Source organism: Oryctolagus cuniculus, chromosome 2, assembly GCF_964237555.1.
Source record: "Oryctolagus cuniculus chromosome 2, mOryCun1.1, whole genome shotgun sequence".
Taxonomy (NCBI): Eukaryota; Metazoa; Chordata; class Mammalia; order Lagomorpha; family Leporidae; genus Oryctolagus; species Oryctolagus cuniculus.
In genome coordinates, this window is record NC_091433.1 from 99,422,157 (window position 1) to 99,445,561 (window position 23,405).

Genomic DNA, 23,405 nt, shown 5'->3' on the forward strand with positions numbered 1-23,405 from the left:
ACTCTCCTCTCCTTTCCAGCCACTGCGGTTTAATCTCCCACAAGCTCAGTTAATTTTCACGGGCAAAACGGCCTATTTTAGGAAACACTGCCTCTGATGTGCTTCAGGCTGTCGGGCTGGCTGTCTGCCAGCTGCCGGCTGGTGTAACTCGGCGTTCTGGAGGGCCTCCATGGGAGGGAGTCCGTGCACCTGCACCCTGCACCGCGGAGCTAAAGCCACAGAGGCAGGGCAGCGCCACCAGGCAGAACGACCCCAAGGAAGGGAGGTAACCCATGTGCAGAAGCTCCGCCTGCCCTTCCAGGCCAACAAGCCCCGGGAGGGGATTGGGACCCTCCCTGCATGGCCAGCCCCTTGCCCGGAGGCTTGATTCCTATTGCCCACAGCTGGTGGATGTCTGGTGTCAGTGTGGCATCTGGCATTGCTGCTGGCCTCAGCTCCCCACCCTGAGACCCACAGATCTGCTGTCCCCAGGTGGGAACACCCAGGTCGCAGGTGCGTGAGCTCACGGGTGTGTGGGCAGCAGGCCCCCAGCTCTGCTCCTCCTCAGGGGTGGCCCCCTTCTGCTCAGCCCTCACAGCCACAGCCCCCCAGTCCAGACACGAGGCCGCTCCATGTTCAATTTTATTGAAAGACTCAGAAACACAGGCATCAGGGTTTGTCATCACTGTCAATTCTTCTAAAACCACACGCTGACATTTGTGTATAACAGAAACATCGGGGTGAGTGTGTGAACTGTGCAAAGTACGAGGGGTTTCCCAGTCACTCAGCTGGGCTTGGTTCGGAGCGCCGGCCCCGCGTCGCCTCTGTGCCCGCTGCCCGCCATCCAGAGGCCCTCGGTAGGCCTGGCTGTCTCCCGGGCGTAAGCCAACCCTCCCATCATGGCTGTGGACTCCCTGCCCCCACCCATCTCCGTGCCTGCGAAATGCCCTGCTAGCTAAGCCGTGCACGTGCAGGGCCAGGTTCCAACAAGGAGCTGGTGTCATGTGGGCAGCCCAAACCTGTGTGCCCTTCGAGGCCTGAGGGAAAGGGCTGGTTCTCTCCCGTCTGTGGGGCTGCACTGTCCTGATGGCTCAGGGCCTTGACCTTAGCCCAAAGATTCCACCCATGCACCTCCAGGTGCACGCTCCCCTGCTCTCCGTCAGCCTGTCGACGCTCCGGCCTGGCCAGAGAGCAAGCCCTGGTGCTGGCGGGGCCCCCGGCGTCCTCCTCCTTTCTGAAGCAGTGCCCATGCTCACCCTTGACCTTGCCACGAGAAAGGCCAGCTGATGTCTCCCAAAGGCACCTTGATACCAGCCCCACTTCCACCATGGGCCGGGGCGCTGGGCCAGGAGGACGGCAGCTGCCCCATCCCAGGGTGCTGAACACAGTCCTGCTCTGAGCACCCCACCTGGGCTGAGCCTGGGAAGAGAGAGGAGGCCTGAGCCAGTCCCCCTGGGGCTTGGCAACTGCTCTCTTGAAAACCATAAAGACTTTTTATAATCTTGAGACCTGAGTAGGTTCTGGTCTTGCTGTGTTTCACTCAGGGCGTCTATGCACCTGCTGGCTGACAACAGGAATTTTAAAAACGCATGGGACTTTTGTGCTTGGTGGGCGACCGATCTGGCAATGATGGTGACATCTCCTGGTTGTCACCGAGCCAGCACACAGGGCTGCTCTGCTTAAGCCACAAGTGTTTCTTCTCTGCTCAGCACAGACGCCTCGGGTTGACTGCACCTGTTCTCATCTGCAGGGAGGAAAAGAGCCTTTGTCCAGGTGGGAGCCCCCAGCAGGGGCCACCTGGAAGGAACAGCCAGCCGGCCACATGCCCAGACAGGAGCTGAGAACCACCAAGCCGGTTCCAAAGGCTCCACGCCCCTCGAGAGCGCGTGCTCCCTGTGCACGTGACCGCAGCCCTGAAAACCGGCGGATCCTCTTCTGTCAGGGGCTAATTTGTTCAGGCCATTTAACGTTTGGGTGGTTTCTGTAAAAACACATGTAGAGAGAGGGGCTGTGCCTTTGAGATGAGCAAAATGTATCCTTTAGCTGTGGGTCCCAAGAACAAATCTGACTCAAGACAGGGCTCCGCTGTCTGTTTTCTGCGGGTAGAGAGCCCGCGTGCTAACGAACACGAATCCTTCAGCCCCGCTTCGGGGAGAGCCGTAGATCCAAGCCTCTCCTCCTCACTCCGCTCCCTGCGCAGGCCCCGGACTCTGCGCCTAGAGCCTGCATCCCACTCTGCTCTCCAGCACAGGACGGCTTAGTGCTACCCGAGAGGGAGCAGCCGGGCATTTTTGAAAAAGAAGAGGGAAACCTTTGCAAGGTGGGGATCGGAAGTGCGGTAAAAACCGCACATGTTGGTAACCGGGACTCCCGTTTTGAGAGCGACTGTAATTGCAATCATGCTCTCTGAGGCAGCGACAGGAAGACTGCCTCCCCAGGCTGGGGCCGACTGCGTGTCCTTTTTACTGCCACACACTAGGGCAATTAGAGTGGCCTTCCCTTGACAGGTTTCCAGTTCTTGAATAATAATCACCACTGTCTAGACAGACTGCAGGGTTTTGGTAAGGGCTTAAAAGAATGGGTTCTCAACCACCCACACGGGCCGGCTCCCGCCCCGCGGAGCCCAGCCAAGGCCAGCTCCCAGCACTGGGCTTCCCAGTGGGCTCCAGAATTCATATGGTAAATATAAAATCCCTGCCCCTTTGATGTCGCCTCAGACATGTTTCTTTCAAGCTCAACCAAGTCATTACTCGTTTTACAAAAAAGGCAGCACCAGATGTATGAAAATAGGCAATGTCTGACCTATTAGAAATATATAAAGTCTAACAGCTTTATGTTAAAAAGATGTTGTAAGAAAGAAGCAAGGGACAGTGGTGGCAAAAACAAAAGTGTTGCTTAGAATCCTGGCAGGAGACAAAGCCATGTGGGACTGCGCTCTGGCCACCCGCAGCGGCCTCGCGCCAAAGCGCTTGGGGGGCCCTCCCCAGGTGAGGCCCGCCTGGGCCGTGGCAGGTGCCTGAGGTATATAGAGACTGCCTGGGATGCTGGACCCCCACCGCGCGGCCCAGGACAGCCCGAAGAGATGTTCCCTAAGGCCCTTGGCCCCAGCCAGCTTGCGAGTGCCCAAGGCGGCTGCAGCTCCCTGCCCGTGCAGGAGCCTGCGTGCTCCCAGGACTCACACAGCACCTAAGCACCCAGGCCCACCCTCAGCCAGGCGTCTGGGCCAAGGCGCGACCTCCACACCCCCAACCCTGCCCCAGTCCAGGGTGGCCCCCGCCAGGTGCCTCAGGAGGGACCTCGTGCCGCCGCTTGGTGTGAGCGGGGTGCAGGGCCCCAGTCCTCAGAAACTCTCCACGAAGCTGCCCGGGAAGAGGCCGGTGCGGCCGTTGCGCTGCAGCGTGCCCTTGTACCAGCCGTCCTCACGCTTCTTGTGCACGAACACGACGTCGCCTTCCTTCAGCTCGATCTCCGCCTCGCTCTGGGGCGGGTAGGAGACCACGACGCGGTACCTGGGGGAAGCAGACGGCAAGGGGCCGGGTGAGCTCGGCCTGCAGGCTCCCTGCCACACGGTGGCGCCCTCCTCGTCCTGCCCAGTCTCGCCCCCAGGTGTAAATGTCTGGAACGGTTTCATGTTTTATTGAAGGACATTAAAAAGCCATTTCCCCGGTGTGCTTCCAGACACAGAGCCCGGGCACAGCCTCTGCACTGCACCCTGCCTCGCCCCGACCCGCCTCCAGCCGGAAGCCGCTTTGGTCCAGGGGCTGAGCTCAGGGCATGGGGCGTTCCTGGCTTTGTCCCAGGCTGGGCTCCTGCCTTCCCCTCCAGAGGGACAGTTCCTCTGAGAAGCGGGGCTGTCTCCTACACTGCCACCTCTTGGGGAGGCTGGGCCCCACCTGGTATGGACAAAAAGTCATTAAAAAAAAAAAGTGTTCCAACAATCCTAAGATGCCAGAGAGGAGGCCTTTCCCGGATGTGGCTTCTGCCCGGGTGGTCACTTACCAACTGGAGCTCAGAGCAGCCACAGCCGTTCTCTGGACTGAGGCAGACACTCTGGGGATGGAGGCCAGGGGCCGACCCGCGGCAGCTGGCCCGGAGCCCAGAGCCTCAGGGCTGACACAGGCGCTCAGTGAGCGCCCGACGGGACACAGTTCTAGTCAGGCTCTCCTGAGCCTGCTTCTCCATCAGCCCCGCCTTGGCCATAAAGACGTGGACAAAGCCTGACACCGCTCCAAGTCCCGTCTCTAGGAGGATGGCGGCCTGGGGAACTTCCCGGCTGCCCAAAGGCTTCCGGTTCAGTGAGGCGACACCCGAGGCCAGGGCCCTGTCTCCCGGCTTCTGTGGGTGTCAGTAGCAGGTGCAGATGGGTGTGACGGGGGTGACACATCCTCCCCACCGTCTGTGGTCTTCCAGCTCTCTGCTGTCCTGAGCTCCCGCCCGTGAGAACACCTGCTCCCTGGCGTAGGCACCGCAGTTGAATTCAGCTCATGCTGGGCTCCCCCGACCCAGGTGCGATAAGCTCTCCTCACCCCGTTCTCCGATTCCACCAACCATGGATCAAAACTGCTCAAGAGTGATGGCACCTGCACGGACCATGCAGACTCCTGTCCTTGTAGTTATTCCCTAAGCAATCGGCAAACAGCCATTGGCATAGCATTCGCGGCGCATCGCGTGTCAAGCAAGCTAAGCTGGAGGCTGTGAGGACGTTCTATGCACATACTGCAGGGTTTATGTCCGGGGTTCGAGCACCCGTGGGTTTTGGTGTCTGTGGGGGTGGATACTGAGGGACTGTATATTGCTGATTGAAATCTGTCGCGACCACTCACTAGCCCAGATACACTTCTGCTTGCAGTGTGCACACATGCGCGCACGCACATGCACACACACACACACACACGCTGCCACTCCACATCCGCCCCATGAACTCAGGGGATGAGGAACGGGCCCAAATCAGCTGTGCTCACCCCAGGACCTGCCCTCTGCTCGGATCCTCCCACCTGCCTGCTCTCTCATTCACAGAGGCCCACGGCTCATCTTGCTCCTCGCTCGCAGTGGCAGTGCCAGGGGACAACAGTTGAGCGCACCGTGGGCCGCACAGGGGTCTGCCCAGCAGGCTGTGGGACCTGCCTCCGGCGTCTGGATTCTGTGAAGCCGGCCCTGTGATCTCCTCCTGTCCTGGTGGTGCCCGGGGTCTGGGTCCCGGCCCATCTCCTGCGTAGGGGGAAGGCAGGCAATTCCTCTGTCTCTCGTCTTCCTTGGGCGGCCAGCAGCTGTGACACCTGCTCCCCGGCGCCTGCTTCCCACCCCTGACCCTGTTAGCAGCAGCACACGATCAGCTCCCGTTAGGGGCCCTCCTCCAACAGGTGTCCCCGGCACCTGGCTCTCCCTGAGCTGTCCTCCAGCGACTCGGCACCCGAGCCTCCGAGCAGGAACATTCTGGTCTTTGAGGAGCCAGGACAGTGCACAGCGTGAGAGACCCTGAGTCAGCATCTCTCCAAGTGTGGCCCATGGACTCGGGGCCGCCCGGCACAGATCCTGGGTCCTTCTAGGACCTCCCTGGTACGACTCGGGGAATGGGCCAGGAATGCGGATTTTCCAAAAGAGCCACACACGCTCGATGTCTGAGAGCCAGGGTGCTGAGGGGCAAGTCCTCGTGGGCGGACACTTTGTCCTTACTCAGTCCATCTGTCCTGGGACCAAATGCGGGGCTGGGGATGATATACGGAGAGCAGAGACCGAGGCCATGCCTCTGGGGAGCTCCCAGCCCAGCTTGCTTTGGGAGGGCCAGAGCCCGAAGCAGGGAGAAGGGGCCTTCTGAGGCTGACTTGCTGGGTGTGTTGGGGCTCCTATCCCTGAGGGCTGGGCCAGCCAGGCCCCCGAGTCCCAGCCCGGAGGACCAGCCAGTGTAAGTGCCTTGGAATGTCTGCAGGTGTGGAAGGGCTGGCTCCACTCCCGTGGCTGTCTACAGCGAGCCAGATGCTGGCTCCCAGGGGTGGGGAGGAGAAGCAGGAGGAGGACGCCCCTGGCCTCCTCCCAGCCTAGTGTCTCTGTAAGGACCGCTACCGGCCCCTCCTTGAAGGAGGACAGATGGCTGCTGGGATGCAGCCAGCGGCCTGTGAAATCCGACGGCGAGCAAGCGAGCGGCCCCATGCCCACCTGTCCAGCGCCGAGGCTGTGTGTGTGTGCAGCACCGAGGGCCGTCCTGCCTGTGGCTTTCTGCCATCCTGCACGTCCTCCGCCAGCACCCGCTCCTTCTCTCGCTTCCCCCAGGGAAGGCAAGGTGAAGGGCGGGATGATGCTCCTACTCTGAAAGAAAGCCTGGCTGTGGCCTCACTGCCCAGACGTGAAGCAAGGCGCTTTCAGACCGTTAGGGAGAGGCGATCTGCTGCTTCTGAGCAAGTCAGTGATTTAATGTGCTCAGATGGATACGGGCTGAGTTTACAGGAGACAGTGCTCAGTGTCGCTGTCCAAATCATTCCAAGACTATGAGCTATTCTTCCTGCTCATGGAAGTAATCGACTCCCAGTTACAGCTGACAACAGCAGCTACGCCCGAGTCATAATCGTGGTGTCGTAAATCAGAGAGCGGCCCACCCCTCTGAGCACAGCTAAAGTTCTGTCAACCACACGGCTCTTCAGACATCGACCAGGCTCGCAAGTCCACATGGTCAGAATCAGGGCGCACTATTGCTGCTGCATATGGCAGAGTCTGGGGTGCCCTCGCGGGTCTGCCGTCACCTGCCCTGCTCCCTGGTAACAGGCACCACAAGGAGGCCCCCACCCCCACACCGCGGCAGCCTTCTGCGAAGCTGAGGGCAGCGCGTTCCTGGCTGGGTGGAATGTAGTGTTCTGTTAGGAACTCGGTTATGACAAGAATACATCTCCCCCAGGCCTCCCAGCCACAGGAACTCATGTACAGCTGCTGCTTGGCTGATACTTGGGAAGGCAGTGGAGGACAGCTCAAGTGCTTGGGCCCCTGCTACCGACATGGGAGACCAGGATGGAGTCCCAGCTATCATGGCCATCTGGGGAGTGAACCGGTGGATGGATCGATCTCTCTCTGTCTCTCCTTTCCTTTCTGTCACTCTGCCTTTCAAATAAATAAAATACATCTATTTATTTCTTTGAAAGGCAAAGTGGTAGGCAGAGGCAGAGAGAGAGAGAGAGATCTTCCATTCGCTGGTTTATTCAGAGTGTGGCCCTGCCCCTCTGAGTATGGTTAAAGTTATGTCAACCACACAATTATTCAGACATCTACAAGGCTTGCAAATCCATGGCCGCAATGGCTGGAGCTGCGCCGATCTGAAGCCAGGAGCCAGCAGCTTCTTCCAGGACTCTACGCAGGTGCAAGGCCCAAGGACTTGGGCCATCTTCCACTGTTTTCCCGGGCCACAGCAGAGAGCTGGATCAGAAGAGGAGCAGTGTGGTGGAATGAGAAGGCCCTGACAAGATGGCTGCTGGCAAGCGAGCATCAGTTACTCAGGAATGGCTTTGAAACCCAACTGGCAACGGAGCCTGCCTGGCAACAGGCTGTGATTGGATGGCTTCAGATACTGCCTGGCAACAGGCTGTGATTGGTTAGGGCACCGAACACCCCTTGACCACATTGGCTGTCTTGGCTATATAAGCTGTTGTACCAACTGAAATAAATGAGTCTGCAGGCTGCTGGCCTCTCGCCTGCTTTCCCCCGTCTCCTGGGGTCTGTGTGTTGACTCCGCGCCTCTTGCCCCCACCACGCTCCTCCTTGCAGAACGAATCTACTTCAACAGAGCAGCCGGGACTTGAACCAGCACCCACATGAGATGCTGGCACTGCAGGCGGCGGGTAAATATTTTAAGTCAAAATGCACTTAATACCCCCAGCCTGGCCCACCTTCAATGTGCTCAGAACACTTGCTGTAGCCCCCAGCTGGGCGGAATCATCTAGTGAGCGCATTTTACACAGTGCTGAGTAACTGATGTAATTCATAGAACAGGGAACTGAAAGTGAAAACCATGAATGAACGCAAAGTCAAACGATCTAGGTAGAACCATCCCAAGCCAGGACTGTGCGTTAGCTTCCTACTGACTGTTCTGACAAATGACCACATACAGTGACATCACACACACACACACACACACACACACGCGTGCACGCGTCTCACCGCCCATGTCTGGCAGCCATGCAACAGAGTTTTATTTGCTAAAATCGAAGTGTCTGGTTCTGTCTGGAGGTCCTGGGCGGAATCCACCTGCCTCCCCAGCCTTTTCCAGCTTCTACAGGCTGCTCACCTTCCCTCTCCGGAGCCCTTTCTTCTACCCTTGAAGACAACAAGGGCAGGTCAAGTCCCTTCCACGTCACAAGACTCCAGTCTCCTCTTCTACTACTAGTACTAGGAGCCTCCTGTCTGCACTGGGCCCTCCCGGGTGCCCCAGGACCATCTCCGTCTGTCAGGGTCAGCTGGCCAGCAAGCTTGAGTCCACCTGTCACCTCGATTCTGTTTTGGTCACAGTTCTCAGGGATTAGGGCATAGAAATCTTTAGGCACCATTATTGCACCTACCATAACACCCAATGGATTGAAACAAACTTCCAAGCCCTAATACAGCCCAACAACTTAAGAGCCAGCAAGAGCTAGAGATGATGGGGCCAGTATTGTGGTGCAGTGGGTTAAACAACCACCTGCAATGCTGCTGGACTCCTGTACGAGTGCCAGTTCAAGACCCAGCTGCGCACTTCCCATCCAGTTCTGTGCTGATGGGCCTGGGAAAGCAGTGGAGGATGGCCCAAATGGCCATTGAAACCAACTGGGGACTGAACCCAACAGATGAACTTTCAAATAAGTCAATAAATCTTTAAAACCAAGATTGCTAAGGATGAGCTTGGATTCCTCGAGGGGGAAAGACTAGACCAGTCACTGGAGCGTCATCCCCATCATTATCATCTTGCTCTTATAATGTAGGTCGTAGTATATATTGTTTATTGTACACCTGTAACTTGTAAGTATTACTCTAACTGCTTTCCAAATATTATTCCTAGGTATTATCATCCTCATTTAACATATGAGGGCGCTAGGGCTCAAGAGATGAAGAACTGGGTTTAGGGTGAAATGGCTTATGGGTGGCAGGTGCAGTCATGTACTAACCAGCCACTCTGCAATACCATGGAGGTACAAGGGAGCCAGCAGGTGGGCATCCTGCAGGGCTGGGGGAAGCCCCTGGGGAGACGGGGCCAGCAGATGTTTTAGTTTGATCCACATGACATCTGCATTTCATATCTGCACTCTGTTTCAAGTTCCCTAAGCAGCTTCCAGAAATTTGGCTCCTTGTGTTTACCGTTACAGGGACAAGAGTGTATATGCAAGGCCCAGAGTTGAGTGCCCTCGGAAGGGACTGGTAACTGGCCCTCTGGTTTGCCCATTATGCTGTGGGCCTGGTTCCTTCGGGCTGCCATGGTTGGAGATGTCGTGAGTGTGTCCCCTAAAGGTTCATGTGCTGGAAGCTTGTCCCCAGCGTGGTGATGCTGGAGGCTGTGAGCCCTTGCACAGATGGGTCTAGTGGAAGGGGATTAGGTCATTGGGGTGCCGTCCTTGGAAGAGGATCAATATATTTCCCTTGAAAACTGGTTTAGTTCCCACAAGGGCGAGTTAGATAAAGAGCAGACTTGGCTGCCCTTAAACCCCTCTGGCTTCCTGTCCCGCCCAGGATCTCCCCTCTTGCAAGCCTTCCCACCATGGTGCCATCATCATGTTGTCATGCACCTATGGGACCACACTAGAGCCAAGCAGATGCCAGCACCACGTTCCTGAGCCTCCAGGACTATGAGCTAAGTAAACCTCTTCTCTTTATTAATGACTCAGCCTCCAGCACGCTGTCGTGTCAACAGAGAATGCAGGATTCCGTGAGAAGGAAGTGCGGCTGGCCGGCTGGCAGGGCACACTGGCAGGGGTTGGGGGTCGGTGGTGAGCTCCCCTGAGCAGCTCCCTCGGAGCGCCCTCTGCAGCACCTCCACCCCGAGCGCATTCCCTTCAGTGGCACAGAGAGCTGCTCTCCCTGTGTCCCCAGGTCCTCAGCATGGGTCCCCAGAGGGTCTGTGCGTGGGAATGGCCTGGGAGACCCCGGGCAGCAACCCTATGGCAGCTGGAGCCAGTGGCTCCAGCTCTGGAGTGTGGGGTGGGGCCCCCTGCCTGCTAGCATCCCCACTGTTGCAACCACAAGGGGGTCCGAACACCCCAGGCCCTCCTTCTTGAGTGTCTGGCACGTGGGCAGGGACTCTCACCCCTGGAATACAGCGCGGCCACACCCCAGCTGTTCCTTCTGCAAAGTGAGCTGCGAAGAACCATTCATTCAAGGGCGCACAGCGCCAGGGCCCTCTCCCTTTCTGGAGCCGTCTCCGGCTGAGGGAGAGCACGTCCCAGTCCAACCCGTCCGGGCTCCCGGGACACCAGCGGCCTGTGGCTTCCCCGATGCAGGCAGGCAGAGTCTCTGGGCCTGGCTAGCAGTTTGGGTTCAGGCTGTGTTTGAAAATGCTTCCCTTCAGTGAGCTCCACAGAGCGTGGGGGTGTGGAGGGCGCTGGGAGTCTCTGGGTACAACAGCTCCTGATCGGACGGCGTATTCAGAGACTGGGAGCGATTCTCTGAAGTCGTCAGTCAGACTCCGGTCACTTCTGAGAGCAGCGCCTTTCAAGACCTTTCATTGAGGAGTCTGGGAGTTCTGTCTTTGAAGACTCAGTGGAGGGGTCTGAGGGAGCCTGCTTCCTGTGGCAGGGGAGGGTAGGGAATGAACGTGTCACAGCCCTTCCAGGGGCGGCACCTGCTGCTGCACCCTCCAAACTCCAGGTGGCGCTGCACTGTTGTCCACGTGCTCCTGTCCGGGACCCTGCATATCTCACAGACCACACATACACACATTACACATGCACACCACACATACAGAAACACACACACACATGCACACCACAATACATATAAACATGCATACAGAAACACATGCACACCCAGAACACACAGATGCCCACACACACACATGCACACCACATACACAACACATGTGTGCCACATATACACTCACACAGATGCACACCAAACACAACATACAGATGCCCATGCACGCACCAAAGTCATGCACACTGCATGACACACACTTGTACACACTATGCAAACACACAGGCACACCACACACACATTACACATGCAAACCACACATACATATAAACATGCATACAGAAACACACACATACGTGCACCAAACACAACATAGAGATGCCCATACACACTGTGCACACACCAAAGTCATGCACACTGCACACCACACACTTGTACACACTATGCAAGCACACATACACACCAGACAACACATGTGCACCACACATACATATAAACACACATACAGAAACATACACACACATGCACATAAACAACATACAGATGCCCATGCACCCTGTGCACATACCAAAGTCATGCACACAGAATGATACACACTTGTACACATTATGCAAGCACACATGCACACCACACACAACACATGCAAACCACACATACATACAAACATGCATACAGAAACACACACACATCCACATAAACACAACATACAGATGACCATGCACACTGTGCACACACCAGTTACGCACACTGCATACCATACCACACACTTGTACACACTATGCAAGCATGCATGCGCACCACACAAAACACACGTGCACCACATACATATATATAAACACTCAAATACACATATGCACACCAAACACAACACAGATGCCCATGCACACACCAAAGTAATGCACACAGAACGACACACACTTGTACACACTATGCAAGCACACATGCACATCACACACACATTACACATGTAAACCATACATACATATAAACATGCATACAGAAACACACACACTATGCAAGCACACATGCATATCACATACACTCACGCAAACACACATATACTCACACTCCTACACACACATTCTCCCCTCCCACCGCCAGGGGAGGATCTTCCAATGAGGGGCAACCTTCCTGCCCCTGGGCCCCCAGTGCGAGGTGCAGTGGTTTCCCACCCCAAGTCACAGAGTCGGCCTGCAGACTTCTAGTTAGTTCACAGCAGCCCTGTGTCAACCTGGGGCTCCTTCTGTATCGTGTGTGTGTGTGTGTGTGTGTAGGGTGCAGAAGCAGATGCTGCACCTGGCAGGGCTGTGTCGTGTGTCACACTATTCTCAAGCCACAGATACCATGGCTCCCTTTGTGGGCCTTATGAACACCCTGAGGGCTGCTGACCTCACACCTGACACAGTGAAGCTACTCAGAACCCATGCTTAGGATCCAAAAGCCCTTGGCTGAATCTCTGGCGTGGTTGGCAACTCGCTGCGGGATCTCAAGCCTTTTATGGGACCTGCTTCCTCACGGGTAAGATGGGGATGCTGACAGCTCTCAGGGGCAGTCACTGGTGCAAGACACGTAAGGCCCTCGGGAAGAGGCCTCAGAGAGCGAGCCGGGGCTCTGGGCGCTGGCGCTGGCATCCGTATCAGCTGTTGGCAGTCAGCCCCGCATACTCCCCCTAGACGTCAGCTACGTCATCCAAACAGCAGGGGTAAGTGCCAGCTTTCCCTCTACCTGGTGGCTGCAGGCCCAAGCTGTGTCTGCAAGACTCCGTGCAGGTGGATTTCTGGCAACCCTGGACCTCCCAGCCCCTGTGGGTTCACCCCAAAGCCTCCTCCAGACGCGGGTGGCCAAGGGTAGCTGTGGCTACTGGTGCAATCTGAGAGCTAACAAGGCTTCCACATTTTGATACGGCTGAAAACAAAACCAGGGGGGAGATTTCACAATGTAATAAAGTCGTAGGAAACCTAAACTTCAATCTCCATAAGTAGAATATCCAGGCCATGTGTGGATGCCCAGTCTCCGGTTACCACGGAATGCACAGCCTGCACCGGCTTTAGGATTTGTACCTGGCCCTTGGCAGAAAGCAAGTGCCAACCCCACCTGGATGGAGCCTTGCCTTATCCCCCAACCCCCCCGGATGGAGCCTTGCCTTGCACCAGGAGTGTGGCCCCGGGGGTTGACAAGGATGGGGTCTTCCCGCTACCCTCATTCCCCAACCACGGCATCTCTGCAATCCTCCCAGCCTGCGTCGGGGGGCCTTGGAGGCTGCAAGGCTCTCAGATAGGTGGCTCCTGCAAGAAGCCAAGCACCTCTGACCCTTGAGTGACTCTGACCCTGGGGCACCTGCAGCCATGCCGCCCCAGCTGGACGCAGCTACCAGACCTGGACCTCTCTCGGCTGAACTGTATATCAAACTGCTGGTTTGGGTCAAAAATGGTTGAAAGCAATGTTGTGTGGTTCAACCTCACGCACCCCCTGCACACAGGAGCAGCCGATAATGGTGCATAATGCGAGAGCCCAAGAAGGGCTGCTCTAGTGCCCCCTAGCACTGGGGGGGGGGGTGCCCACGGCACACAGTACCCTCCGAGCAGGCCTCTCACCAGTTGCTCTCAGAGCCACGTCAATTCTGACCGATTTCCTCATCCAACCCTTGCAGGCCCACATGCAAGAAGCCCATGTATCAAGATGTGTGCAACGGCCCCGGCTCCCAGACTCAGTCTCTGATGCTCACCACCAAGCTCTGGACCGAGGGCTTCTGTCTAACCCAGAGAATATCTGGCATCTGGTAGACCCCGTCCTTGGGGAGCCCCACCGTCTCTGCTCCCTGAAGCCGGCTGAGAGGTCAGGGGCCCCAAAGCGCAGCCACAGGGCCGCAAGCCCACGCCCCGCCTTACCTCTCGCTGGGCAATGGCTTGGGCTCCGGCCGGATGGCAACCATGGACAGAGATGCCTGCCGGGAAGGGGACGAGGAGAAGTTGAGATCCAAGGATCCAGCCTTTCTGTGCAACGGCTCCAGCCCCATGGCCCCTCGCATCTCGCTCTCTATGGGGCAAGAGCCAGCCCTGCCGTGGACGGACAGCGAGGACACTTCTGGTCCCACCGCGCCCTGCAGCACGGCATCCACGGCCACGTGGGAGTCGTGGGTTGGAGAGACGGACGGCGGGGAGCGCGGCTTCTTCTTGGTGGACGCCCCGGCCAGCAGCTTCAACAGCCCGCTCTTCTTCTCTTTCTGGAGAGACACAGGCGGAGAGCCCCGGTCAACACTCGCCAGCCCTTGCTGTGCATGGGAGCCAGGAGGGCTCGTCCCACCTGGAAACGTTCAAGGTCGCCTGGCAAAGGGCCTCCTGAGATAAGCTGCCTCATCCCGGGGTGGTTGCAGCGAAAGCCGGGACAGTCATCTGGAAACCTCGGGCAGCGTTTTCTGTACAAAATGACTTGTGCCACCCAGGAAGTGCCGAGGCGTGCGTTTGTGTGTTTGGACAGGTGTGTGCATGTGTGTGCATGCATGCACGTGTGTGCTTCTGTGAGGCTCGCAGACACTCCTGGGGGGTGGCTTGTCCCTTAGCAGAAGGCATATCAACAGCAGAAGGAACGCGGAGTGCCCCATCCCTGGGCATACTCCGCCTGAATCCCTCATTGGCAAATACCCCAGTAAAAACTCTTCCTCCGCAGGTGGTTTGGGTGGGAGGGCACTCGGGCCACAGGTCCTCAGGTGCAGAACCACTGAGCCAACCAGGAGGCCCTGGTCTGGCTTCATCACCCTCCCCGGGCAGAGTCCAGACCCCTTCCCAGCACAGTCCCCCTTCCTAGATCCCACAAAGTCCACTCCACCCCGTGACCATCTGTCTCCGGGGAACTCCAGCCCCAGGGGCCTCACGGAATGTCCCAGGCTCCTCCGGCTCCAAAGGTACCTCTCCAGTCAGGCCTCACGCGCTGTGGAGTCTGCGCAGTGAGTCAGGCTGGACGGTGAGACCCAGGCGGGGATCTTCGGCCCCAAGTCCAGCCCCCAGGAGCACTGCTCCTCTCTGTGCTGTGCTCTGGGCATCCCCATGACTAGCGGGGGTCTTGCTCAGCCCCTCCAGCAGTGGCCTGCACCACCACCCCCCGACAGGCTAAGAAAATGGCACGGGTGAGAGAAAAAGCACCGAATTCCCTGAGGCTAAGGGGTGTGTGTGGGCGCCCACACATGCATGCATGTGGACATGTATGTGTGTCTGTGTACATGTGCATGTACGACTACATGTGAGTGTGGACATGTGTATCTGTGCACATGTATGTGTGCTGTGTCTGTGTGTGCCTGCACACACATGTGCACATGTGTGTCTGCATGTGTATGCCTGTATGCATGTGCGTGCATGCATGTGCACATGTGCATATATTTGTGTACATGCAGGTGTGCTATGTCTGTGTGCACATGTGTGCACGTATTGTGTGCATGTGTGTGTGAGAGACAAAGACAGAGACCAGGGATGGGGGAGGCGGAGTCTTTTAACAATGTGCTGGCCTTGGAATTTGGACATTTTCATGGTTTTCTCATGTCCAGTGGAAGTTAAGAGACTCTGGTGGCAGTGGGCGGAGGTCTGACACTGAAGCCACTGGATCAAGGACAGCCACGGAAGGGTCTCCTCTGACCTTAGACCTGTCCATAGACCCTAAGGGGGACAGATGGAGGACGTCCTCTTTCCCCTTTCTGGATGGTCAAAATGCGTCTGAGGGAGTTACTGGTGTTGAAACCTCCTGAAAATGCGCAAACACAGGGATACGCAGCACCTTACACTAAGCCACCTACACTGACCAAGTCTCAGCATGAACACACACTCAGGGGGCCCTGACGCCACCCACGGTCCAGTCCCGTGGCCAGAGGGACTGTGCTTGCTGGCCAAGGAGTGTCTCGCTACCCCCTTGGGCCTTGAGGCCCACACGACCCATGAACCTGCTCCCTGCAGAATGGAGAGCCAGGCTCGGCTTCAGGAAGGAACAAGAAACCAAACAGGCTGGCTGTGCTAGGTGGTGCCTCCTCTTTCGCCAGGCCCAGGGGAGGATTACGGATCCATCCCACAGGACGTCAGTAGTTCAAAGTGCACACTTGTGTATGTGCAACATTAAGTCACTTTAAGTTTTGAGGTGTTCTGCTTCCTGATTCTACTTGGCCAGTAACTGCAGTGGGATCCTGTGAGCGCTTGCAGCTTCGCTGACATGCAACTCAGGGCTGTGGGGGTGTTCGCTGTCAGGGTGGCTCCCTGCACAGTGAGCAGGCTCTCCCATCCACAGCACCCCAGGTGTGCAGGCCCCTGCTCATCTCTTGCCTCCCCCCAGGGATCTCATGGGAGTAGACTGTCATCAGGAGGAGCCACATTCCAGCAGCTGCTAGCTTGGCTCAGTCGTGGTGGTCTCCAGAGACACCAGCTGCTTGGGGACAGGAATGTCTTAAGGAAAGCCCTGGGCCAGCTGCTGCTCCCCCCACCCACCAGGTGGGAGTTCGTCACAGATGGCATTCAGAACACCTGCTTCCATCCTGTCTGCCAGTGACCCTGCTGGCGTGGGGGGCTGGGCCTGCAGCCCCCAGCCTGTCTCAGCTCCAATCCCCTGTAGGAACCTGTTCCTGAATGTCTCGTGCACCATCCTAGGTCCCGGAGATTGCACAGAAAATGGGAAGGGAGCTTAGAGCCATCTGCCAGTTGGACCCCTCAATAGGCTGGTGGCTTACAGTGTGGCTTTTCCTAAGGCTGCTCTTTAGAATGCTTTATAGTAGCGGAGCTGGAGGGGTTCCCTGGCGCACACTTTGGATAGAAGCTAGAAAGGAGAAGAAGAAACGGGGCAGGATGCTGGGAGTGAGTGGGCTACCTGGGGTGAGGTGTGGCGGCCAGGCTGGTGACACAGGCAGGGCAGGTGGCCCTGGACAAGGGGATACAGTGGCTCCCATGGCCGGCTCCTGCACAGGCCGGGAAGGAAAGAGTTGCAGGACCTGAGAGATGTGGAATGGCTTCCCCAGGAGGCCCGCCCCGCAGCAGGGCGTCTCGATGGGATGGGGGCAACATCGGGAGACATTCTGCATTGTCCCAACTCAAGGGAGTGTCACTAGCCGCTGTGGGCAGAGGCTGGAGATGTAGCTAAACATCCTCCAATGCCCAATGCATGGGCAGCGTCCCCAGGGCTAAGGGTCGTCTCGCTCCACAAGCCACCAACACTGAGGCTGGAAACCCCTGGTGCATAGGGAAGAAGACCAGGGCCGGGGGGAGCCGGGGCCTGCCTGGGCAGATACCCTGAGCCCGTGGCAGGGTCCGAGGACACTGACTCTCCTCCACGCCCAGGGAGGCAGGGAAGGCCTGGCAGGGGCAGTGTCCCGCAGTCCAGCCTCCTGCCCCGACCCGTGTCTCCCTCTGCACAGGGACCAGGCTGCCCCACCCCCTTGAGTCCTGCCTGGAATATGAGCGCCGGAAGGCAGCGCTCTGGCACTGCTGCTCACCAGGGCATCCCAGGGCTGGGTGTGGTGCTCCGGGCCCGGCAGGCACTCAGCACCTGCTCCTCAGAGAACTCTGGGCAGCGGGCAGGGGGCTGTGTGCCCTTGAGCAAACGCTCACTGCAGGGCACCACAGGTCGCGATGCTCTGATGGCCTGTCGGGCTGAGACAGGAGGTGCCGGGCCCTGCCATCCCACTGCCGGCCTCAGAACACGTGCAGGGACGCCCAGCCTCAGCTCCAGGTTTTGGAAAGGTGAGCGGCTGATAAACATGGTGGGGCATCTTCCTGTCTCAGTTCTCCAGGACTAAACAGGATTGGTCATTTCTTTCTTAATTTGACCTGGACAAATAATAGCATGGCCGGAAAAACCTTCTCCAAAAGCCTCCAGGATGGAATTGTGCTAATGCCTCAAGAATCCAGCTATTACAAATTGCTGTGGAATTCCACAGACTAGCAACCATCATGCTTGTGGAATTCCTGGAATACGAAGGCGGACGTTCCCAGCATTCCCGAGCAGTGGCCTGGAATGATGCAGGTGAGGACTCGCCAGGGGCCCCTTTGGCCGTGGCCAGTACGGGCTTACAGATGGATCTGGGAGCAGTTCCACGGGAAGGCAAGAGATCTTACAGGGTGCAACTTCCTTTGACCGAGTGTGTTTTAAGGTGGATTTGCAACCAGCAGAGTGGCGCAGCGGAAGTGTGCTGGCCCATAACCCAGAGGTCAACGGATCGAAGACGGATTTGCTGGCTTTCTCCCAAGACCAGGTCTAAGTTAGTGACCTTCAATGGCTCGGAGGGAAGAGGAGAACTTGGCAGCCCGGCCACTGTGCCCGGCCTTAACAAGCTTCCCCAGCAGCACCCTGCATCTCCATCCACAGCTGGCACTCCCCACACCGCGGGGTGGGGGTCACTTTTAACCCAGCGGCCCCTCTGGATGGCTGCAGTCCGGTCCATGCAGCCTCCATGGGAACCAGACAGTCTGGCCTGCTCTGTGAGCCAGGTCCTGCCCGGAAGGTGCGCTGGTCATCTCCCAACACAGGTGGCATGGTTGTTGCCAGCTGGGAGGCCTTCGCCCACCATGCCCATGCCCAGGAGGCCACCTGGCTCTCAGCCTCCCATTCTGTCACACGGACAGCTGTGCACCTGCAGCACTGGAGCCAGACCCCAGCCCACCCTTGTTTCACCTTCCGCACATGGGGAGGACGCCGGCTGCCTCGTGGGGATGCTGAGATGGCAAATCTAAGAGCCCCTTTGAAACTGTGAATGCATCCCACAGAATTCAGTGACTGTGCTACTATTTTCACTGCTCATCTTAAATACAAATTACTTTGCAAAATACCGGGGACCTAGTTCCTTTCCAGCATGAACCAAATGAGATTGACAGCCTCGCCTGGGGAGACACGTAGCCAACAGGGGCTCCCCAGTCCTTCAATGGCGACACCCAGGGCTGCAGGCGCCCACCAAGGGGCCACGCCGTGGGCACGAGAGTGGCTTTTAAAGCAGAGCCCTACAGTGCTGGCTGCTGCCTGGAGCGCTCGTTCTGACTCCGTGAGTCTGAGCTGCCGGCCAGGTGCCAGGTGAGGCTCCTTCTTGCCCAGGTGCGCAGTGAGACGCCAGGTGACAATGGGTGCACAGGAGCTCAAGCGGCAGGGCCTGGGGGTGGGGGGACTGCGGGCAGGAAACCTGGCCAGGAGTCCCCGCTCTCAGCATCAGAGCTGGGCAGACAGGACTTCCAAAAGTTCTCGAAAAATGAGTATGCTGAAAAAGATTATGCATGAATTTCACCAAATTGCACCAAAACAAATTTTCATTGCATTTCCATGGGCATTCTGAAGTGCCCTTGTATCCACACACGAGCATGTGACAGAGGTGAGAACGCAGCTATATGGAGAAAACAGTGTGTGCACCTGTGTGCTTATATACACCGCCCTGGGAAAGAACCAGTAGCTGGAAACCTAACATTTATAAGAGGGCGTTGAAGGTGCTCGTTTTCACTGTGGGCCGCAGGGACACTGTGAGACGTACAGATGGTAACGTAACGATTCTTTTGCTATGATTGAGACAGAGGGTCCCCTGGGGGCCTAAATTGTTTTACAGATCATTAGTCTAAAAACTTGGCAAAAGGAAGAAGAAACGTGGGCTTCGATGAAGATCCATTGCCAGTGAAAGGTCAGTCGTAAGTTATGGACAATTGTCTCTGGAATTACAAGGAGCCAAAGGGGACAGAACTGGATTTACCAGAAGCAACGTTAACCATTACAGGGACACAATTCATTTCATCAAAAGTCACTGAAGAGTGGAGAAAGGAAAGCACAGCCCAGCAGACTTCCTTGGGAAAGTTCATAGACACGGTGGGGGGGCACAGTGGATTCAGGGCCCCCCAGGCACCCGAGGAACAGCGGAGATGTCAGCCAGGAGAGGTGCCAGGGACAGAGCTGCAGCTTATATTCCCTGGAGACATGGAGATAACCTAAGCCATCAGCCCCAACAGCATGGCTGTCAAAACCATGGTGACACCTGGCACCCATGGGCCTCTGGGCTGTGAGGCGGGACAGGACACAGAGGACCCATTTTCCTGACAGCGCAGGAAGCCTGACCCACGGGGTGTACATGCATCACAGACAGCCTCCTAGGAACAGAGAGAGCAAGGGGATGAAAACCCAGCAGGGGCACTGAGACGGAGTGCAAAACCTTATCAGGCCCGCAGGCCACAGAGAGCATTGAAATCGCTCCCAGAAGCTTCCCCAAGCCAGCGCTCTTGTCCCTCCAGGGGGTCTTCCCTCCCTGCAGGGCACAGCACACTCAGGCCACCCCTCCCCGAGGGCCTCCCTCGGCCCCACAATCCTGCTGGCAATATTCCATAAACCCCAAAGTGAGCACTCACAGGGGGCGGTGGGGGGTGGGGGCTTGATCCTGGACTTCCCCACCCCGGAGGACTGAGGCGTGAGTGACGGGAGGCTGGTGCCACCCCCACACGCTGTGCCCTTTCTTCCCGGGTGGGAGCGGAACAATTTCTTCTCCGTGCAGGGCCTTCTTTAGCCTTCCCTGTTCTAGGAGGCTACGTTTTTAAAAAGCCTGTCTTTCTGATAAGAACACTTTGGGTGAGATCGCCCTCCAGCCGCTCATCAGCACTGGGTAAGGGTCCCAGGGAAGCCACAGGGGTGCGTCCTGATACACTGAATTTTACCCCGGGGGTTTTTTTTTGGGGGGGGGCAGGTCTAGGAGACTTTGGAGAACGAAGGTGAGTACTCTGACAATTTGCAGCGTAATGAGTTGTTCAAGAGCATCAGTACCCAGCCTGAATCTCAACACTCACACGCCAGCCGCTAGCTCTCAACCAGCAACATCAGGCAGTGTCTGCAGAGAGCTGTCCCAGCGGGGGTGCGTGCTACTGGCACCCAGTGGGTAGAAACAGGGGTACCACCCAACATTCTGTCACGCACAGGACAGACCTCCGCAACCAAGAACCGCCTGGCTCTGTCCTCGCGTGCGTGACTGAACACAGGCCAGCTGGTTTAGAAACAATAGCGGCTGACCTGGCTCACGGTTCTGGAGGCTCGAGAAGTCAGTGCCGGTATCCGGTGAGGGCCCTCGTGCTGTGCCCTTAGCTGGCATAAGGCCCAACAGGCACGCACGAGACAGAGACAAATCAGGCTGAACTCAGAAAACTCATCCTTCCGCCAGGAGCCCACCTCACCGTAACGGCAGAGCCCCCGTGCCCTGTCTCTTCAAGGCCCCGCCTCTCACCACGGCTGCGATTTCAACATGAATTTTTGCAGGGAACGTTCACACCACAGCAGGCCCCAGTAAGCCAAGGTCGAGAAGGCCTTCCTCCCTGCCAGAGGCTTCGCGGCACAAGCCGGTAGGGACGCAGAAGTGGCCCGGCCAGGGCTGCTGCCCCGGCTGCCTCTCAGCATCCCACTGCTTTCTCACACTTGGGGTCCTGCTCTGAACAGCCCGAGGCAGGCAGGGGGCCGGCCGCCACCGCGTGGGCTTGCGCTGGGGGTCAGGGGGTGCAGGAGGGGCGGAGAGTCTGCTTGGCAGACTGGTGACCCGGAAGCTCTTGGAGATTTACAGGTAACCGTGAGAGGTGCCGTTTTAACTTCTGGGATCTGGGGGTCGGGGGTGCTGCTCTTCAGAAGTGGGCGGGCCGGGCTGGCTCCGGAAGGGTGCTGACCTCCCGCTGAGACTTGGCCTTGCTTTGCTTTCTACCCCAGGTGTACAGACTTTGGAGCTGCCCACTGCTTCCCCTGACGGCAGAGAAGCATCTGCGCCCGTGACGTGGTGCAGCCAGGGAACCCAGTAGGAAGCTCCAAGGAGCCACAACCTGGGACTGTGTAAATGCGGCTGGTTCCAGAGCCTGTGGCCTGTGCGTCCTGGCGCTGCTCTGACCAGAGTCCCACCAGGGCCACTGCAGGAGCTTGTGCGTTGTTGCCACAGGGGGACAGGACGCATCCCGCTCCTGAGTGTGCCAAGTTTCCCATCACCAGTGTGTGGCATCAGCCATGGACGCCCCCAGTACCCCTGCCCAGCTCTGTGAGGACACGACCAGCCAACACTTGTAGCCCAAAAGGGATCAAGGAAACCTCATAGGAGTTCTCTTCTCACTCAGCCTGATGCGTTAACTGTCATGCTTGGCATCGGAGCTCTTCCCTCGCCTCCAAGACCAGCCACAGTCACAGCCACAGCCACAGCGGTCCCCAGGGAGCCGCTGTGGGCCCTGCACCTGGCCTTGCACTGTGTGTGTGTGTGTGTGTGTGTGTGTATCTTTGTTTTCTTCCCTCTCTTACCTGCTTATCACGCGACACAGATGTACTGAATTTACATCACAGGATTTAAGTTATGGGCCATGCAAGAGAAGAGCAAGCAGCACTGGGAGACTGTTTTGCGTTCTTTCTTGGGGAAAGCACCAGTCTGCTTCCAGCTGTATTCCGTTGCACTACGTCAGGCAGAAGCATGGCGCTGCTACGACCTCTGTTTGGAAACTCAGGCGTGGTTCAGGGAGATGCCAAGCTGACAAATGGCGGACGGTGACGTTACTGTGTCAACTCAGCTAAGCCCTGGGCCCCGGTGGTCCAGTCAGATGCTAATCCAGATGTTACTACTTTGTAGATGTGATTCACTAGCACAGTCAGTTGACTTGCAGTATGGGAGATTGCTTGAAGGAGGTACCTTGGCAACGTGAGTGGGCATCACCCAGTCAGCCCAGGGCCTTAAGAGCAATTGGAAGAGTATCCTGGGGACAGAGAATTTCTTCCTTCAGTCTCAAGTCCTGTTTGAGCTTCCAGTCTGCTGGCCTGCCCTGCTCTGCAGAGCTTGGCTTCATCAACCTGCACAATCACATGGACCCCTTCCTTAAAATAAACAAATTATCTATGTATCTATCTCTCATCTATCAATCAACCTCTTACCTATCAATCAATATCTATCTATCAATCTATCTATGTACCTATCATCTATCCCTAACATCTCCTATTGGTACTGCTTCTCTGCAGACCCCTGACAGATATAAACCAACAATTGTTTTGTAAAACATTCCCATGAGTGACAGGACACATTATTCCCACTATCATATTAAACAAACTGAAATCCAAGGGATTCGTAAGGGGATTTTGACATGAAGGAGAGAACAAGTAAGAGCTGGAAGGCGGGCGCTGCAGCTCGTGTGGCCATTACTGCTGGTCCCAGTCAGGAGATCCTACAGCAATAAGATGTTCATCAAGTTGACTTGTGCGGCAAAGCTGAGACACAGATGAAATGTGAGTGCTCTGAAGAGATTAATGAGTCCACTCTTAAGCGACTTGCAAATGTGCCTTGCAGTTTACTGAGACATGGTCCAGAAGGCGTGACCAGGCAGATAACATAGCAGGCAAATAAAAAACCAAGTCTGTCCCAAGAGGAATTTCGCCCTCGATGAGAAGGGGGATATCAAGTTGTCTCATTCCAGAGAGGTAAGAGAAAGCCAGCGCCCTCCCACTACCTGGTGCCTGAACAAAACACAACCACCCACACCAGCTGTTCGCTCTTGGCACGCTCTCGGTTAGACAATCAAGATGGAAAGCGCCCACAAGTTCTGCAGAATGTTAGTGCTGCCTCATCGTGCCGACACCGTCTG

At 56.9% G+C, this 23,405-nt stretch overlaps 1 protein-coding gene across 1 annotated transcript in view; it reads right to left on the reverse strand.

The window, feature by feature from the left end:
• Window positions 1-603: 603 nt before the first annotated feature.
• Window positions 604-23,405, reverse strand: part of SH3RF3 (SH3 domain containing ring finger 3) — a 334,282-nt gene continuing 311,480 nt past the window's right edge. The window contains exons 9-10 of the mRNA XM_008252855.4: window positions 13,725-14,059; window positions 604-3,488 (exon numbers count right to left, since the gene is read on the reverse strand). Coding sequence (XP_008251077.2) covers window positions 3,320-3,488; window positions 13,725-14,059 — 504 coding nt within the window. The 3' untranslated portion in view covers window positions 604-3,319. The remainder of the gene's footprint in view (window positions 3,489-13,724; window positions 14,060-23,405) is intronic.